Source organism: Lycium barbarum, chromosome 1, assembly GCF_019175385.1.
Source record: "Lycium barbarum isolate Lr01 chromosome 1, ASM1917538v2, whole genome shotgun sequence".
NCBI classification, from domain to species: Eukaryota; Viridiplantae; Streptophyta; class Magnoliopsida; order Solanales; family Solanaceae; genus Lycium; species Lycium barbarum.
In genome coordinates this window covers 125,883,735-125,902,656 of record NC_083337.1, presented here as the reverse complement: position 1 = coordinate 125,902,656, position 18,922 = coordinate 125,883,735, and the positions used below count along the sequence as shown (strand labels likewise).

Sequence of the window (18,922 nt, the reverse complement as noted above, 5' to 3'; positions counted from 1 at the left end):
CTGTATTCTATTTTACAAAAAGAGGTCCAAGTTACAGATTAAGGTATAAGATGATCATTACATTTTAATCCCAAAGCCAAACGACCATTATACCTGTCAATTCTTAAGCGACAATTAATATCCTATTTTGTTGCAGAAGGTAAGTCTTCATAGTGGACTCCACACCTCAAATTCTGGTATAAATAGGTAAAGCACAGCTTGATTTGAATCATCCGAACACAGACAAGCTAGAGAAACTAGCTATGGAGAAGCACATTCTATTTTCTCTAATATTCTTTATAGTCGTCTTGACGATACCATGTACTACTTCCCAACTACATGCATGTTACCAGAATGACCCTAAGACCAGCACCTATAGTTTTTGTAACACTTCTTTATCTTATACAGACAGAGCAAAAGACTTGGTATCACGCTTAAGTCTCCAAGAAAAAGTGAAACAACTAGTTAACTCAGCAACAGGCATTTCCAGGCTTGGTGTGCCAGCTTACGAATGGTGGTCTGAGGCGCTACATGGGGTCTCAAATACGGGGCCTGGAGTACGTTTCAACGCGACAGTGCCTGGAGCCACCAGTTTCCCTGCTGTCATCCTTTCAGCTGCTAGTTTTAATTTTTCATTATGGTACACATTAGGCCAGGTTGTATCGACTGAGGCTCGGGCCATGCACAATGTTGGCCTGGCTGGATTGACCTATTGGAGCCCCAATGTGAATGTGCTTAGGGACCCCAGATGGGGAAGGGCTCAAGAAACACCAGGGGAAGACCCTCTTGTGGTCTCCAAATATGCTGTTAACTATGTCCGAGGCTTGCAAGAAGTCAATGGAGAAGACTATTTCAGCAGTCAAAACAGGCTTAAAGTCTCCAGCTGTTGTAAACATTACACTGCTTATGATCTTGATAACTGGAAGGGCATTGACCGATTTCATTTTGACGCCAAGGTAATCAAATAGCGTACAAAGCAACCATTTAATTTATTTAGTTACTACTTGTAAAATTCTAGAATTAAACTTGGCCATGAAACTTTTACAGGTGACAGCGCAGGATATGGAGGATACTTTCCAGCCACCATTTAAAAGCTGTGTAGAGGAGGGTCATGTTAGCAGTGTAATGTGCTCATACAATCGTGTGAATGGAATTTCAACTTGTGCTGACCCAAAATTGCTCAAGGGAGTGATCAGAGATCAATGGGGTCTAGACGGGTTCGTTTACTCCTATTCTATAAAGTCCCGATATTCTGAAATCTTTATGCTAACAACTAACAAGGATTCATAAAGCAATTCTACCATTTAGATCATTAGATAATCTAATCAGCAGCAGGGCTCAAAACACAAATATACTTAACATCTGATAAATTCATTTCTATTCCAAAAAAAAGTTGTAATCTGCACTCTTTTCTAACATCTCATGTTGCAAAATCTTTTTATCAGATACATTGTCTCGGATTGTGATTCTATTGAAGTGTACTATGATAAAATACGCTATACTCGGACACGGGAGGATGCAGTTGCCCTTGCTTTGAAAGCAGGTCTTCTAACTACTTTCCTCTGGTTATTCTTGAAATAGAGATTATAATTTGTATAAGTTTTCAATGCTTATCGTGATCGTGCAGGTCTGAACATGAATTGTGGGGATTATCTAGGAAAGTATACAGAGAAAGCAGTGAATTTGAGCAAGGTGGACATGTCTACTGTTGATCAGTCATTGATATATAACTATATTGTACTAATGAGGCTTGGATTCTTCGATGGTGATCCAAAAGTGCAACCATTCGGAAACCTTGGACCATCTGATGTGTGTACCGAAGGTCATCAATCCTTGGGAATTGAAGCTGCAAAACAAGGGATAGTTTTGTTAGACAACAATGGTGTACTTCCTCTGTCGCCAAGCACCATTAAGAACTTGGCTCTTATAGGTCCGAATGCTAATGCCAGTGGAACGATGCTTAGTATCTATGCAGGGGTACCTTGCCGCTTCACTACCCCTTTACAGGGAATGCAGAAGTATTTATCAAACATAACATATGAGCCAGGATGTGCAAATGTTCAATGCACTGATGCAAGCCAAATCGAGGCAGCAGCGAAGGCTGCAGGTGCGGCTGACAATGTGGTGCTAGTTGTAGGGCTCGATCAATCCATCGAGAGAGAATCATTGGACAGAGTGAACTTGACATTGCCAGGATTTCAAGTAAAGCTTGTAACAGACGTGGCTAAGACAACGAAAGGATCAGTCATTCTAGTAATTATGTCAGCCAGTCCTATTGATGTCACCTTTGCCAAGAATAATAGAAAGATTGGGGCAATTTTTTGGGTTGGCTATCCTGGTCAAGATGGTGGTGATGCCATTTCTCAAGTCCTCTTTGGAGATTATAATCCGGGTTCTCTTAATAAACTTTAAAGCTTTAGTCCCTTCCCCCTCTCCTCGCACCTACCTCCCAGTTCAAACAGAAGTTGAAAATAGAAAAAGGTTCTTTCTTGATTTTGTTGTTTTGCAATGCTATTTCAGGTGGGAGGTCTCCTTTCACTTGGTATCCTCAGGAATATGTTGACAAAGTGCCAATGAGTGACATGAACATGAGAGCAAATTCTAGTAGAAACTTTCCTGGAAGAACTTACAGATTCTACAATGGAAAACCAATCTATACATTTGGCCATGGACTAAGCTACTCGACCTTTTCCTCATTCATAATTTCGGCGCCTTCCACCATTGTCATAAAGCCAAAGAAAAGATATGTCTCAGATACCAACTTAACTGCCCAAGCCATTGATATTTCAACCATGGATTGCCAGAATGTAGGGATAAACATCACAGTTGGGGTCAAGAATAATGGCAAAATGGATGGATCCCATGTTGTCCTAGTGTTCTGGAAGCCGACTAATATGACTGGAGCGCCTAATATACAGCTGGTGGGATTTGGAAGAGTCTGGGTGAAGAAAGGGAAGACAGAAACAGTGACAATAAAATTGGATGTGTGCAAGGATTTCAGCTTAGCTGATGCACATGGGAAGAGGAAGATAGTCTCAGGGCTACAGACTATAATGGTTGGTTCTTCCAGTGAGCGCCAAGTTAGGCATCAGTTTAACATAAGGGTGGCTACAAAAGAAGAAGCTAAGATGGAGCTGTAATTTATGTCTTATTCTTAACAGACATGCATATTTATACAATGTGTTTAAAGTAGCTGGTGCACTCCAGTGTTAGTCCTAGAAGAGAGGAGTGCTTATATCTAGATATCTGTGAAATGGGAAGTATACTAGATAGAAGATCATTGCTGACATCTATGAAATAGCAAATTAATGTAGTGCAATATCCAATAAAATTATAACTTGTGATTTCTATTGTATCATCAGATGTCATCCTGCTCGCGCATTTTCATATCTATATCAGTAAGAGTTTCACTTTACCCTCCCCAGACCTCACGTTGTGGGATCCAACTGGGTATGTTGTTGTTGTTGTATCAGTAAGAGTTTCAAAAGAGATACTTAATAGAGAAGTGGAAACCTGAAAGTATATATCTATGATTAAAAAAAAATGAGGTGCTTCAGTTGGATATGCATACAAGTGTTGGGATGATTGAGGGCAAAATCCTTCTAATATAAGATTGTTTGAATATTCCTTCATGGTCTTATACACTTCTGTTCTCAGATTCTTTCTTCAAAGTTCGTTGTCACTTCAGAATTGCAATACCATGTATTTCTCATGCTCTCTTCTTTTGACCTGCACAGCCAATAGAAAAGTTTTTCATATGTAGGTCAATTGACCAAACTCTATTAAAAGTTATTATGCCTTTTTAGTATAGTTCTCTTTGTTCTGATTTATCGTCGTTCGAAGTTTGCAATTGTTAGCATCCGCATGACGCCATGTTAGTTAGATCCCACCAATAAGAGCTTAGATTCTCCTCGATAATGGTGAATTTTAACAAGAACCAAGAAAGTCCAAGTATTGTATAAAATCCCATCAATAGCAAAACAACTACCCACTGAAGGGGCCAGTGCCTAGACACGACTGGGAACACCTAGCCTAACACTATGACGGCAGCCAAGCGTACCAACAGAATAAGTTTGATCATCAAACGTGCGAGTACGAAACAGGATCAACACATTGAAAGAAATCGAAGTTCCTCCTTTCTATTGCAAAAAAAAGGTGTATACAAAATAAGCAACAATGGCTACGTTATGTTGTTGCATCACAAATTTCTTGAAAAAGAAGTTGACTTTCGACCACAATTTAAGAGACTTGTAGCAAAACAAAAAATTCGAACTCCTTTCAGTGATCCAGATTTTGTTGAACTTGTAGTTAAATGGAGGATTTCTGCAATGCAGCAGATAAAATTGTATTTTTAAAGTAATTAATGGGTTAATATATAGTTCTCTTTAAATCATGAAGATGAAGGAATCCATTGATCGCCTTGAATGAAATTCTGGAGAGAGTATGAAAAAACATGTTGAGCTGGAATTTGGCTACTCCATAACACGTGTTCTTTAGCATTGGCTGCAGCCCCAGTATTTTCGAATTCTCCATAGTAAAGTGTGTTCAAAGCAAATTCGCCACTCCAAGGCATCCATCCAGCCGGATTAATAAGATCACCAAATTTACATTGTATAAACACTGTCCTGGAATATTCCTTCCACGGCCTTCCAAGGTAAGTTTTGTGTACACTAGGATTACTATAATACAACTTCATATATTCTGGAGTTCCGTTGATGGAACAATTATGGAAGACGAAGCCGGTTGATTGACCTGGCTCTAGTCTACCGTGAGCAGTCACAGCATTGGTTTCCCCATTCTCTGGATTTACTACCCGAGGGGCAACTAGAATGTCACAGTCTTGGAAGAACGCAGCCGCGTTACCAAAGATGAAATCTATATTACCCTGGATGCGACATGACTTGTAATATTGGCGCAACGAATTGACATAAAGTGTGTCTTGGTTGCCTAGAAATTCGCAATTTTCTATGATAGAACGATCACTGCTGGATCGAAAAGCTACTGCTTGTTGAGCATTAGCACCGGCTGTGTTTTGAATTGTTAGATCCCTGGCCATGAATCCATCACCAAGTACTCCTGTTTTTGGGTAAAAAATATTGAACATCAGAACAACTCAAAACACTGAAAAATCATCAGGTATCAGTATTATTTTTTTCAATTGCTTATATTCCATGAAATCAAGTATAGTATGCTCATTAATGTACAAAGCTAGGACAAGTTGCTTTTATACTAATAGGTGAAGTTTAGTGACTTTGTTGTTATAATAATGGTTAAAATTAATTATAGTAATGTGATAAAAAAAAAAATTACGACTTTAATCAATGATCATATTTGAATTTTTCTCCTCTTCTGCACCAATAACTAGGAGTAATAACGTCTTGGAGAGTTAATATCTGAAATTTGGGATAATTTGATGAAGGATTCGGAGTTTTTTTTGTGAATCAGCTGCAAATTCCTTGTTGAAGAAGAAGAAGAATGTTGAAGTAGAGGAGTATAATTGGGGGTGGGGGCTGTGTTTAATTGGGGGGTCGGGGGGTTCAACAAAGGGAGTGGGTAATTTTAAGTGCAATTGGGAATTGGGTTTGATTTGGGAATTTCCATCCAAATAGGGGTATAGGTGTAAACTTTGGTAACGGCAGGGGTATTTTTATTTACAATCGCTAACGGAAGGTAAAGTTAGCTAATAAAAAAAAAAAGTAAAGGGGCATATTTGACCATTTTCCTTTGAATTTTTCTCCTCTTCTGCACCAATAACTAGGAGTAATGACTATAGGACGGGACAGTCATACGTTTTATTCAATAGTTTGGCAAGAAGTACAACTTTTCGGTGCCAATGCATGCTAATGAGCATAAATGTTAGCATCGTAGTAGAAAATACTCGAGCCGGTAAAATTAATGGAAGATTTGGCTGCGTCAGGTTCATTGTTCAGTCGTTGCAATTTAAATATTCAAGACAGTAGTAGATGTAACTGTTTATACTGTATTTATAGTCTTGAAATTCTAAGTAAAAAAGACTTAATTTCCTGCTAATCTATAATGGACAAAAACTAATTGGGGTAGTGCTTTATCTCCGGTTTAATTTTCCTGATGTCAATCTAGGACTGGACTAATTATCGATTTTAGACTGAAATTTGGACTTTATTATCTTTATCATTATAACATTAAATTGGGTTGAATTACACTAAAATTTACACCAACAAAAAAAGAAATGCAAAATCATAACATGAAACAAAATGATCAAACGAAATGAACCACCAAGTTGCAATAATTGACTTACCGACAGTAGCAGATTCAAAAGTGGTGACCCCACTGTTGGCCATGTGACCAACATTTAATGATCCAGTAATAACAGTTTTGCCCATTCCATCTCCCAAAAATACCAAATTTCTCTTTGACATAGGAACCCTAACTATTTCACCATACAACCCCGTCTTGATCAATATCACAAATCTCTCAGTGACCAATTTGTTGGGTGCTGCATTAACCGCAGCCTGCACTGTCCTATAGTTACAATTTCCAACCTTGCAAACCGTCACATTCGGCTTCAAACTCGAAGGTACCCCGCCCTTGACGTCCGTTCTGATGTCAGACACATAATATAATCAAATTATGCTTGTCTTAGTTTGATCGGTAAGGAATTTAAAAAAAATAAAGAAGATTTTTTAATATTCTTAATTTAAAGATGTGTTAGTATACTAAAGTGTCATTTGTATCTTAGAGTCTTAAATATGTCAGGATATTAGGCGTAAAGAATTACATTCTCCGTGTCAAAGTATATGTCGTGTTTCTTTTTTACACGCCTTTTCAAAAAATACTATTAAGAGGGATTTGATTATTTTACCCTTATTTATGTCTTAAGATATAATTTTTATTCATTAAATATTTAAGTGTTTATAGTCTTAAAAATAATTACTATTAAGAATAAAATTGGAAAAATCTAATTAATTTAGCATCCGAAATAACAAACAATTTGAAATAATTTTTTATTTTTTGACACAATAGATAATATGAGATGGAGAGAATACTAAATATAGATCATGACATTCTTAGGAGGTACTAAAAAGAAAAGTACAATAAATAAATTGAAACAAAGAAAGAAAAGTGTGTTTTTCCTGTCAAGTAAAACTTTTAAATGAGATAATAATACAATTAAAATACCTGGTGCCTTTAACACCTTCCCAAAATCCATCACGCTCCGTTTTAGGCGGACTCCATGATGCTAATTGGTTCCCATGAATATCATAATTCATTATCATCCCCAAAGCATTGCTGGTCAACCCTATCAAAGACTCCATCAACACTATCGTTTTCCTGACTTGAACGGTATCATTCACCTTTTGCAAACCCGCAGAGCATCCGTGTTGATACCCTGAGGCTGCACTCATCCATGTACGAGCGTCCTTTATTTCGCCTTTTTCCAATGCATCAACCGTATGTTTGAATCTGTATTCCGAATAATCGAGTCCCTCTATGCAATTATTCGCGGCTACTGTGATGTTAATGTTTCCACCGGAAGCGTTTAGTATGTCCTTCACCATGGCCTGGGCATTGGCGAGTTTGTGAGAGGACAGAGCTAACGCGGAATGGATTATTTGAAGGGTTGTGGGGTTGGAAGGAAAGTGATGATGGAACGAAGACTCGCATGTTGAGGGGTCATGTGAGGCCTTGCAGGCTCCTCGTATCTCAGGAGGCAAATGGCGGTGTTGGTGATATTTGGCGTGAGAGAGGGAGAAGAATAATAAGAGGAGGATTGCTAGAGAGAAATGAGACCCCATTGAATTATGGTTTTGAAATATGTTTGAAAAAATGCTAGGTTTATTCAAGTTGCTTTTTTTGTCCTTTTTTTTTGGGGGGGGGGGGGGGGGGGGGGGCGGGGCATGGTTTACATATGAATCGATGGTTGAAAAGAAGTGTTTGATTGACCAGTGTTGAAGTGAGGGGCTAAGGATGAGTTTGGGTGAATGGTAAGGAATGTGAGGATGGGGTTCTGTTGAGGTTTTGGGGTGCAATGGTAGAGAGACTCGTTGACTCATTTTCACATGTGGTATAAAAAGAAATTGTCATATTAAAATTGCCTAATTAACTTTATGTACTGTAACAGCAAAGTGATATTAATAAATATTTCATAACTTTATTTATTTAATGGGTAAGTTTTATTGACTTTAGCACTTTACTATTTTAATAGTAAGAGCCTGTTTGGATGGACTCATGCCTATAAGCTGTTTGCAGCTTATAAGTTAAAAAAAAAAATTGGGGTAGTTTAACTTATTTATTTTTTTTGGCTTATAAGCTGTTTTTAACTTATAAACTGTTTTAGATAAGCTAAGTCAAATGGGTTCAATTATTTTTTTGAGCTTATTTTAAGCACAAAATAATTTTAAGTTGATCAGTCAAACACTCAAAAAAACTGAAAACAGTTTATAAGCAACTTATAACCAACTTATAAACCAATCCAAACGGGCTCTAAGTAAATAAATTTAAGTTACTTTACGCGAGGGTTAGACAAGAGTTTCACGGGATGGAGTACGATAGTCACAAGGTTTTCGACATCTGCCGTCTAGGTGTCGGTAGTAATAAATGAGATCTGACGAATTGGAAATTTCCTTAAGTTTATATTCCTTGATATCCTTTTTTATATAATTTGTATAGAAAGTTAGAAACAATTAAAACTGGAGTTGATTTTTTCCCTATATACACCAGTATTTTTGCAAAGTGCATTACATGTGTATTTCATATTATGTTTCAATAAACATATATATTAACACGTGATCCATACTTATTCAAAAAATTATTACTAGTAGTTATATATTACAAATTTGAATGTAACAAAAGCTAGTATTCTGGCATAACCTTAAGATCTTTTATGAATAAAAGTCAAAAGGCGTGAAAGTGAAAACGAGTGAGGATTTTAACTAGAAGAAAAAACAATAAGTGAAAAGTAATGAGAGATTTGACTAAAACAAAAAAGTAGAATGAAAAAAGAAAAAAAAAAGGTGAAAAGGTGAGGAATTTTTACTACTAAGGACAAAAGGGGGGGGGGGGGGGGGGGGAAGTGAAAAGAAAGCAAAGAATGACGGTGAAAACTAATGGGAGATTTGAATTAAAATAAACAAATAAATAAAGAAAAAAATTCAGATTAGAAATTAGGTTATGGGTACGCGTTCATGTTAATGAACTAAAATCGGGTTATTAAAATAGGAGATTGGAGTAATCCGATAGGTCTGACGATAGATTTTAAAAATTGGGGTAAATTTAGTGAAAGATGAAAGTAACAAATATTTTAAAGTACGTACAAGGGTAAATTTGATCACTTACATTCTCAAACTTTATTAGTAATTAAACTAATACACGTTATGAAACAGATGGAACATTAGCCATGCATAGATTATAATTGTCAATTGTCATGCAGAATTTTGTATCAAAAACCAAACGCTATATAAGTAGTACGAAATCTTATATGTCCAGTAAATTTTCTTATACTTCAAACCAAATATAAGCAATGCATAATTCTTATACGTAGATAAAATTTTCCTTATAATTCAAACCAAGAAAAGAATAGAAATGTAGAACATAAAAGTAGAATTACTGTCAAAGAATACAACTCTTGGCTACCTAGGTTTGCACTTCAAGAAAAGCTCTGAAAATTCCAAGGGGAAAAAAATCCGAGAATTATATGCTTATCTTCAGTAGTTGTGAATCGATGGCTTTCAAAGGGAATTCCTTCAATACTTTTGAGTGCCAACTTCTTGGAACAATCTGCCAAAATGAGCTCTCTGAGTGTATTGAAATGCTACAAATAGCAATCCAACTACCAGCTACTTTTTTTTTTTTCCTCTTAAGATATTGCTGCTTCTGTATTCCATGTGTCACCAATTAATGTGCCAACCCTCTCTCCTTTAATGGCTTTAGCAATGTTACCTGGTTTATTGAGATTAAAAACGACAACTGCATAATGAAAAATAAGATTGGAAATGTCAGTTCTTAAGTTGATTTAAAAGTGAAGGCTCGCCGATGACACCTCTAGAGAGTCATCCAGAAAATGACAGAGGGAATCCAAGGGTTGAAAACGTCATACCTGGAATGTTATTCTCTTGGCACAAAGTAATTGCAGTCAAGTCCATCACAGAGAGCTCTTTCGAAATTACTTCATGGTAAGTCAGGTTATCCTGAAGACAAGCATCAGGATTATGCCTCGGGTTATCATCATAGACTCCATCAACGTTTGTTGCCTTCAACACCACCTCGGCATTAACTTCAATGCATTCAAAATTTGATTGTTGAGAACAAAAAACAAAAGAAAGAAACATGCAGTCTCATTTATGTTCCAGTAGCAGAGCGCCATTTGTCTCATAGACCACATCATCGCTTGGATGAGAACCATATGGACATATTCCATTTAATAGGGATAAATATTAGTTAATATTTAGGTGGCTGAAGTGGGCACAGAATGAACTTATTCTTAGCCGAATAGCTTCGCATGAACCATGAAAAATTGATTTTAAGAAAATTACCAAGCCACTCCACTCTGTTAGGAGTGTTTTCCAAATATAGGACAGTTTACAGCGTATAAAGCCCTTATAACATTTCCTACCTAGGTGTGTTAGGTATGAAGGAAAACGTTTTCTAGGAAAATAAATGGGTTTTTTACTTATTTTCTTGTGTTCGGTACGTAAGTAAAACAAATTATCTTAAAAGCATTTGTTTATAATCTAGACAAATACTATGGAAAGCGGGGGTTGTGGGGGTGTGTGTTGGGGGGGGGGGGGGGGGGGTAGGGTTGAAGATGAGGTGTGTTGGAGGGTGAGGAGGACACAATCAATGTGGAATGCCACTTGTGGAACTTGTTTTCCCTACTTCCACTAGAGAAGTCATTTTCCTCATTTTTAAGAAACTTATTTTCCTAGAGAAAATGTTTTCCAACAATTTTGACCAACCGAAAAATGGAAAATTGGAAAACATCTTTTGGAAAATGTTTTTGGTCCATACCGAACACACCCTTGTAGTTTTGCTTTCTCTTTTATCCAATTTAGGAAGGAAGAATGATATTTTGCATAATCCACTTTAATTTGCAAGTATGTCAAAGTTCCATGCACGAAGAACATCAGAATCAGGAAAGAAGTAGAACTCACTCTCTGCACAACGCAGAGCTGCAGCAGTGTCTGTCGTGAAGAAGGGATTCCCAGTTCCTGCTGCAAAAATTACTACTCTCCCTTTCTCGAGATGCCTAACAGCCCTTCTACGGATATATGGTTCAGCAACTTCTGACATTCTAAATGCAGTCTGGACTCTTGTGGGGATTCCAATGCTCTCCATTGTAGCTTGTAAGAATATTGCATTCATAACAGTTGCTAACATCCTGAAAGGTAAGTGATAAAACTTTAATTAAGAGCAGTACCCAAATTTCCCAAAGTGATCTCTCTACCATGCATCTTCAGCACATACTGAAAATTATAGGACAGATTAAACAAGATGCGATACCACCACTCGAACTCAGGCAAATATGACGGATTTCAATCTGACCAACTTAGAGGCCAACTTAAAGAACTGACCTTGTCACTCCAGAATAGCTTTACTAAACAAAAGCTTTGTTTTCAAGTATATTAGCCTGAAGGTCTGCAGGCCCTAGCAATGCAAAACTTGGTTTGAATACAAATACAAGGAAGACATTTGGATTGAAATCAAGATTTGTACCATCAGGTTCTGCAGAATCTCGGACTAATATAATTCAAAACAAAAGCATTTGTATCCCATTAGATATTAAGCAAAAACAAAATGCAATTGACAAAATATAGATTTGGGTTACCTCAGGCATAGCCTACTTAGATTAAAAACTGACATTTGTAAAAAATTTAATCTTGTTTTATGTTCCAATCAGTTCTAATGCTACCTCACTATAATAAGCTTTTATAAACCAATCTTCACTAAGAGATATAATTCTAAAAAGATTACCGGATATCTGGACTAGGGGCATCCTACACAGCTCAGATAGTTTAGAGTACAGCTTAGCTCCCCAGTTTTAACAGCATCCAGTTGCAAATAAATGTCCGAGTAATTAGGATTTTGTAGTATAAATATATCATATTGAAGTAAAATTAGGAGAGAATATGAGTTGTGTGATACAGTTAATTCAAGGGTTAGCTTCCCGTGTTTTTACATAACTTCAGCTTTCAAAAAATAATAACTACCTCACTATTTTAGCAATGGGGTAACAGCCTATCAAAATCCTCTTCGGCCAACAACTTTGAAGCTTCTACACATAGTATATGATACAAATTCACTGTGAAAAGCTGCCTAACTTTTTTTTTTTTTTTCAATTTGCTTCTTTGATCTCCAAATCATCATCTATTCAGGCACATGCTTAATTCCTTTCAAAGCACTTTTTCATAACTTTAGTCACCAACACCAAAGCTCAAAAAAGGAAAAAGGAGCCTCGAAACCCCACTCTGATTTGTTTAACGGTTATGTGATGTAACAGAAAAACAACCAAGCCTGTCCTACATCAACATCTTTTATGGAAATAGGAAATAGGAACCCATCAAAAATAACTCTTCCTACCACCCTTTGCTTCCTCAAGTACATTTTCTGAAAACTATAAAAGAATGTGTACCTAATCACACCTTTAAGTTAGAGTCATGTTTGTTTAAAGCATACTAAATTGCACAAACAACACCACAAAGTCCATTACACCCTTGAATTGTCAGCGGTATACACGGAAGCATGAAAGATCACTAAGTTTAGAAAGTTCTCTTTGAGCAAGAAAAGGTGTCAAATTAACCCAAAAAGACAAAGGGTAAGAAATCGACATTTAACTTTTGAAAGCATTTGAAACAAACTTTTTGAAAGGTATTCAAACTAAACAAAAAACAATAGCAAACATACCCAATATAATCAGCAGATGACCGATCCAGTCCACTACTTCCTGCATGGGAGGATCCACGAAAAATATTACCTCCACCAACAACTATTGCAACCTGCCACATTTGCTAGAACAACTGAGAATCTATGAAAAAACTGAATAAGATTGCCATCAAGGAGCTCATAGTAGTATTATACTGATTTAATCATGACATACGATTGAAAACAAATATATTGAATGACAAATATGAAAATTAACAAATGGAGCAGCAGATGAACAGGCAACAATCCAGTCCGCTACCTCCTGCCCAAGAGGATCCACCAAAAATATTACCTCCACTAACAACTATGGCAGACCTACACAGCTACACATTCGCTAGAAGAACTGAGAAATCTATGAAAAACCAGACCCAGATCGCCATCAATGAGCTCATAGCAGTATTTACTGATTTAATCATGATATAAGATTGGAAACAAGCAGTTAGAATAGCAAATATGAAGATCAACACTTGGTTCATATTCTGAATCACATAAACAATTTGCAAATTCAGTTGGACGCGGGGAAGTTTCATTGCTATAAAATTTTAATGAAATGACTATAATTTTTTTAGTTCAATTTCCAGATAACGATCTTGAGTACTGACGAGCAGGAAATTTGGGTAAATGTTTACTTCAGATAGCACAAGAAATGATAGTGATACGAATCTTAAGGTTGACGCTCCAGCCAAACCATGACCTATGGAGAATACAATAATAAATCAACGGTCTAAGGATCCTTCAAAATAGGGAGCAGAAAGATAGATAATAAAGGAAAAGTTAATGAAACAAAGTCAAATCCTTCAGATAATGCACCACCTTTATATAATATAAGAATAAGGATCTTTAGTAAAGAAATATATGATTTATGCAAAAAATTAACCTCTATGCCAAGTCGAGTGACAGCTGCCACCTCCCTTGCAATGGCCATTGTGATCTGTACAACAACATGAAAGCTTTATAAAAGATCAGAAATCTAGAAAGAAAAAGAACAGAACAACACAGCAACCTATTCTGACCTTGGGATCAATGTTTTGTGCTTGATCTCCTGCTAGTGCCTCACCACTAACTTTAAGCAGCACCCTACGCCATCTATATGATGGTTTAGATGTTCCATTAGTTGTCATCGTGACACCAAAAGGAGCTATAGGAGATAACTCAGGTTGCCTATCACAGAACACAGACACAAAGAAGTTGATATAAGAAACACACAACTTCATGCAAAGCAAGCACAAATAACTAAATGTCAATAGAGATAAGTGGTAACAATAATATGTATAACAAATTATAGTTAGGGACTATTAAGTTATATCTAAAGTGACACTGCATCACTTAAGATAGAACGAAATTTAATATTTTTTAAAAATGCAAGGTCTTACTTAAAGTATCAATAGCATGAAGAATAAAATACCTAAAAGTGGAAGAATGTAAAACATTTTTGGTATTGCTACTAAAGCATCCAATCCAAGGTAAATAGGGTAAACTTCATTCGTTGCAATCAGTGATACATTCATTGCGCAAAAGGAAAAAGGAAGTTCGAATGATTAGCCTGCTCGGCAAAAAGTATAAAAATTTTGAGCTTATTTGCTGATTGAATAAAATGAAAGAACCCCGCATGTTGTGCTTAGGCTGCTAAATTTATGCTATTTTACTCTTACTTTCAAGTATAAAGTAAAAGGTTTCATAAGCCCTTATAAATCAGATGGAGAAACTGTTGTGCTTGCGTTCAACGACTCACACCCCTCCCCAGGATAATCTGTTTCCCTCACCTCTGCTTGACGAGTCCACTAAGGTATTAATGAATAACCTTTTCACAATAAACTAGTCGAGTTAAAAGGGCAAATCTATTAATGCACTTTGAATATTCAAGGACAGTGTTCCACCTCTCAACTTCTACAAGTTGAAGTGCTATTACAGTAAAAGATAATTTCATATGATTAATACATTTATCACACATCATATGACCATTATCAGGTAAACTGAAGACAAAAGCTTTCCCACTGCTGACTTGCTACCGTCAAGAGTTTCTTCAATTTCCTCAAATAAATGTAATATCAATATGGACATTTTGCTTTTCATTTTTAAAAAAACACAATAACTGAGTTGCACAAACACCCAAAAAGATTTTGTAGAACCTTAAGCTATTTTCACCACAATAGTGACAATCATATGAAACCTATCGTTTGGTTTGAAGACAATTTATGATGGGGTTAGTAATGTTGGGATCAGTAATGTTGGGATTAGTTATGCTGGGATTATTTCTTATCGATTGTTTGGGTTGTTGTATTAGCATAACATGCATTGCATAATTTCTAAATAGTACTGAATAGGGTGCATAACAGTATAAGAATAGTATTGGTATCATTAATGCCATGGTTTACTATGTATAAGAATAGTACTGAATAGGGTGTATAAGTAATACTGGTATTAGTTGTACTAGACTTGAATTTGCAACCAAACATTGTACTAAAATTTTATACCAGCATTATTCTACCTAATACACCCTACCAAACGACCGTGTTATCAGGTGCTGGCCTCATTTTACAGCAGCAAAGTCTTTAAGCTGATAAGCTAGAAAAGCTGGACAAGATCAGGAGAAATTTTCTATGGGAAGGGAATAGCAACACTCACAAATTTGATTTGGTAAAATGGGACAAAGTATTGCTCCCAAAGTGCAATTGAGGCCTGGGAGTCAAAGATCTGGCAATTCATAACAATTCCTTACTCATGAAATGGCTTTGGAGGTTTGGCTCAGATGATGGAAGTCTCTGGAAGGAGGTGATCATAGCTAAACATGGTAAAAAGGACAACTGGACTCTAATACTGTGCTTTTATCTTATGGAGTTGGGCCATGGAAGTATATCAGTAAGCTGGGTTCTGAGTTTTCTCATGGAATCCACTTCAAACCTGGTGATGCTGTTCATATTAAATTTTGGAAGGATAGATGGCTCATCAATACATCTCTCGTGGAGGAATACCCCAGCCTCTTCAACATTGCCATCAACAAGGATTCCTCAATTGCTCAAAACAGGATCAACAACGGTTGGGATGTGCATTTCAGAAGGTTTGTACAGGATTGGGAACTTGGGAGTTTGATGGAAATGTTAGCAAAGGTGGAAGCTCACAACATTGATGAAAGTGCACCAGACAAGTTGAGATGGGGAAACAAAGGCACATTCACAGTGAAAGAATGCTATAGGCAACTATGTTCTCATAATCAATTACCTGATATATGGCCATGGAAGCTAGTATGGAAGACTAAACTGCCTATGAAGATTAAATGTTTCAGCTGGGTTATAAAGAAAATTCAAGATTACAGATTCCTTGACAGGTCATCAACAAATGTAAACCTGGCTCTCCACTGTAGAAGTGTAAGGCGTCGTTTGGTAGTATGTATTAGAGAAAACAATACATGTATTAGCTTTGGTATCATTAATCCCTTGTTTGGTACTCCTTCCGTCCCATATTAGTTGTCCACATTACTATAAATATCCGTCCCAAAATACTTGTCCATTTACAAAATAAAGATATAATCAATTAAGTTTTTCCTACTTTGGCCTTATCATTAATTGTTTTTTAAAGTAACCAATATTGATTAGAGTGCAATTAATTGGAGAAAGATAAGGGTAATGTAGTAAAAATATATTTTTATTTATGAGTTCTTAAAGGGCGTGTAAAGGGTTAAAGGCCGTGTAAAGGGGAAAGTGGAGGGAGTAGTGTTTTTCAACGTATGTATAACACCCTATTCAGTACTATCCTCGTACATAGCAAATCATGGTATTAGCAATACAAGGGTAATTAATACATGGATAAGCATGATTAAAGACAGAACTAACCTTAACACACCAAACCAAACACCGGATAAGAAACCAGCATTACTAATACGCCGTATTGACTAAGTTGAAAATATTACAGGAAGACTTAAAATTCTCATAATCCCTAGAAAAGAAAAGGAGAATTAATTAGAATACCTGCCATTCATGTGGTCTGAAGATTGGCCATTGTGAGAGGAGCAACACTTGAGGGCCAAAGAAGGATAAGAAGAGTCATCAAGTTTGAAATGATGGTCAATGGGTTTCAAGAAACAGAGAGATGGCGGAGAGATAGCATTGAAAGAGGAAATGGACCGGCAAAAGGATGTAGAAATAGCCATGGGGAAACCAAAATTACAGCCAAATAGGATGTTTAATTATTCTTTGGTGTTTTCCTTGTTCTACAAGGTGGGAATGTTCTTTGTGGATAATGTTAAATCCTTGGGTTTTTCAAACATGTCATCTCCCGAGGACAATATCACTGCAAACGGAAAGGATAACTAAGGTCACTCTCTCTTTCCATTTATACTTCTTCCATTAGGCTAAGCATTTTTTTTTTCTCTCTTTTTCTAATTTTTCATTTACATTTTTACAGCTTTCAAAACACATGTAAAAGAATGTCACATGTAGCATTTTTTAACCACTTTTATCATTGCGTTTGGAAAGCTTACACAATTTTGATACCTCTAAAAAGGGTCAAAAACACACCCCAACTATCACTATTTTTTGAGTTTCATATCTAAACTATCAAAAGGTTGAGAAAACTACCTAAACTATCACTATCTAGTTTGCAAAACACACCTCAAATTATTCTTGAATGGCATGTGATCTACACTCTCCATTTTATATAAAACTGTTGCCAAGTGTTATCTACGTGGATAAATAATGTCACAATGACACCTACATGGAAATTTAAAAAAACTATTTATTTTAAAAAACAAACTGAAAAATAATAATTTTTGTAAAAAAATATCAAAAATTATAGAAAAAAAAAAGTTTAAAAAATAGAAAAGTTATTTTAAAAAAAAAACTGATTATTTTGTTTTCACATTTTTTTTTTAGAAAAAAAAATCAACTTTTCCATTTTTTAAATATTTTTTTTCTGATTTTCTAAATTTTTTGATATTTTTTTACAAAAATTATTTTTTAAAAAAATCCAGATTTTTTTTTTTTAAATGCTAATTTTTTTTTAAATGCTGATTTTTAAAAAAAAAATAATGCAGTTTTTTTTTTTAAATGCTAATTTCCATGTAGGTGCCACCGTAGCATTACTTATGCCATGTGGACAATTGTTTTGAGAAAATTTCAGCTTCAGTTGTCTTTTGGAGAGTGAGTTCACGCATTTAATTCAGGTGTATTTTGCAAATTAGATAGTGATAGTTTAGGTAATTTTCTCAACCTTATGATAATTTATGTATGAAACTCAAAAAAAAAAGTGATAGTTAGGGTGTGTTTTTGACCCTTATATCCATCTTTTTATGATCAGCTAATTATTTGTAGCAGGTTTGAAAAGTCACCGTGTAACTGAATTTGGGTGTAATTATACAGTTTTGTCATATTTATCCAACCAAGTAATTACCTGATTAGCATATAATTGAGGGAAAGTAATTACACTCTTCAATTCTCAAGGGAGATGAGAATTGCTCGTAATTACATTACAAGGTTACTCCTAAATTTCTTTCATTTTTGTTTTTGTCTTAATTTGTTTTCATTTTAATTTATTCTTTATTTCTATTATTTTAATTTCTTTTCTTTTCTTTTTTTCACTTTATTTTAAAAAAAATTACATTGTTTATCTTTCATTTCCTTTCTTCTTATTTTCGAGTTTTACATTATTTATCTTTAATTATCTATTTTCATTTAGCGTAACTGCGTTATTATTCTATTTTTTGAAACTACATCTCCTAATATTAGAAAGAATGAGTCATTAACAAACTTGGCATATAATGAATGATGTTGTTAAAGTAAAATTTTGTTGTTGAATGAGATTATAGACTTATGTCTTCCTTTTCTTTTGAATTTTATCTACTTAAGTCATGTTGGAACTTATTTTATTTATGTTGAAATTTGACATAAGTGTATTATGTTAACCATTTTAAATTTGTTATATTGCCGGTTTCAATTTATTTGCTTTATTAATATTGACTTGATATTTCACATTGCATGATGTTCATTTTTTTGGTTACAATTGATAGATTATTTTTGTCAAACATTTGAATAGTATTATGACATTATGTTTG

General features: G+C 35.4%; 3 protein-coding genes across 3 annotated transcripts; 1 reads left to right on the top strand and 2 right to left on the bottom strand.

Moving 5' to 3' along the window:
• The first annotated feature begins 225 nt into the window (after nucleotides 1–225).
• Nucleotides 226–3,334, top strand: LOC132637531 (probable beta-D-xylosidase 5). Its single transcript, XM_060354610.1, has 5 exons — nucleotides 226–935; nucleotides 1,027–1,196; nucleotides 1,425–1,522; nucleotides 1,607–2,371; nucleotides 2,500–3,334. The coding sequence occupies exons 1-5, from the start codon at nucleotides 243–245 to the stop codon at nucleotides 3,117–3,119; spliced, it is 2,346 nt and encodes a 781-aa protein (XP_060210593.1). The 5' UTR covers nucleotides 226–242; the 3' UTR covers nucleotides 3,120–3,334.
• A 764-nt stretch (nucleotides 3,335–4,098) lies between these two features.
• Nucleotides 4,099–7,808, bottom strand: LOC132637516 (probable pectinesterase/pectinesterase inhibitor 51). Its single transcript, XM_060354596.1, has 3 exons — nucleotides 7,138–7,808; nucleotides 6,257–6,558; nucleotides 4,099–5,055 (listed from the first exon to the last, which is right to left on the bottom strand). The coding sequence occupies exons 1-3, from the start codon at nucleotides 7,752–7,754 to the stop codon at nucleotides 4,370–4,372; spliced, it is 1,605 nt and encodes a 534-aa protein (XP_060210579.1). The 5' UTR covers nucleotides 7,755–7,808; the 3' UTR covers nucleotides 4,099–4,369.
• Nucleotides 7,809–9,432: 1,624 nt separating this feature from the next.
• Nucleotides 9,433–17,173, bottom strand: LOC132637523 (uridylate kinase PUMPKIN, chloroplastic-like). The gene is made up of 7 exons (XM_060354602.1): nucleotides 16,842–17,173; nucleotides 13,890–14,037; nucleotides 13,754–13,807; nucleotides 12,859–12,950; nucleotides 11,109–11,335; nucleotides 10,055–10,231; nucleotides 9,433–9,924 (listed from the first exon to the last, which is right to left on the bottom strand). The coding sequence occupies exons 1-7, from the start codon at nucleotides 17,021–17,023 to the stop codon at nucleotides 9,815–9,817; spliced, it is 990 nt and encodes a 329-aa protein (XP_060210585.1). The 5' UTR covers nucleotides 17,024–17,173; the 3' UTR covers nucleotides 9,433–9,814.
• Nucleotides 17,174–18,922: the final 1,749 nt, after the last annotated feature.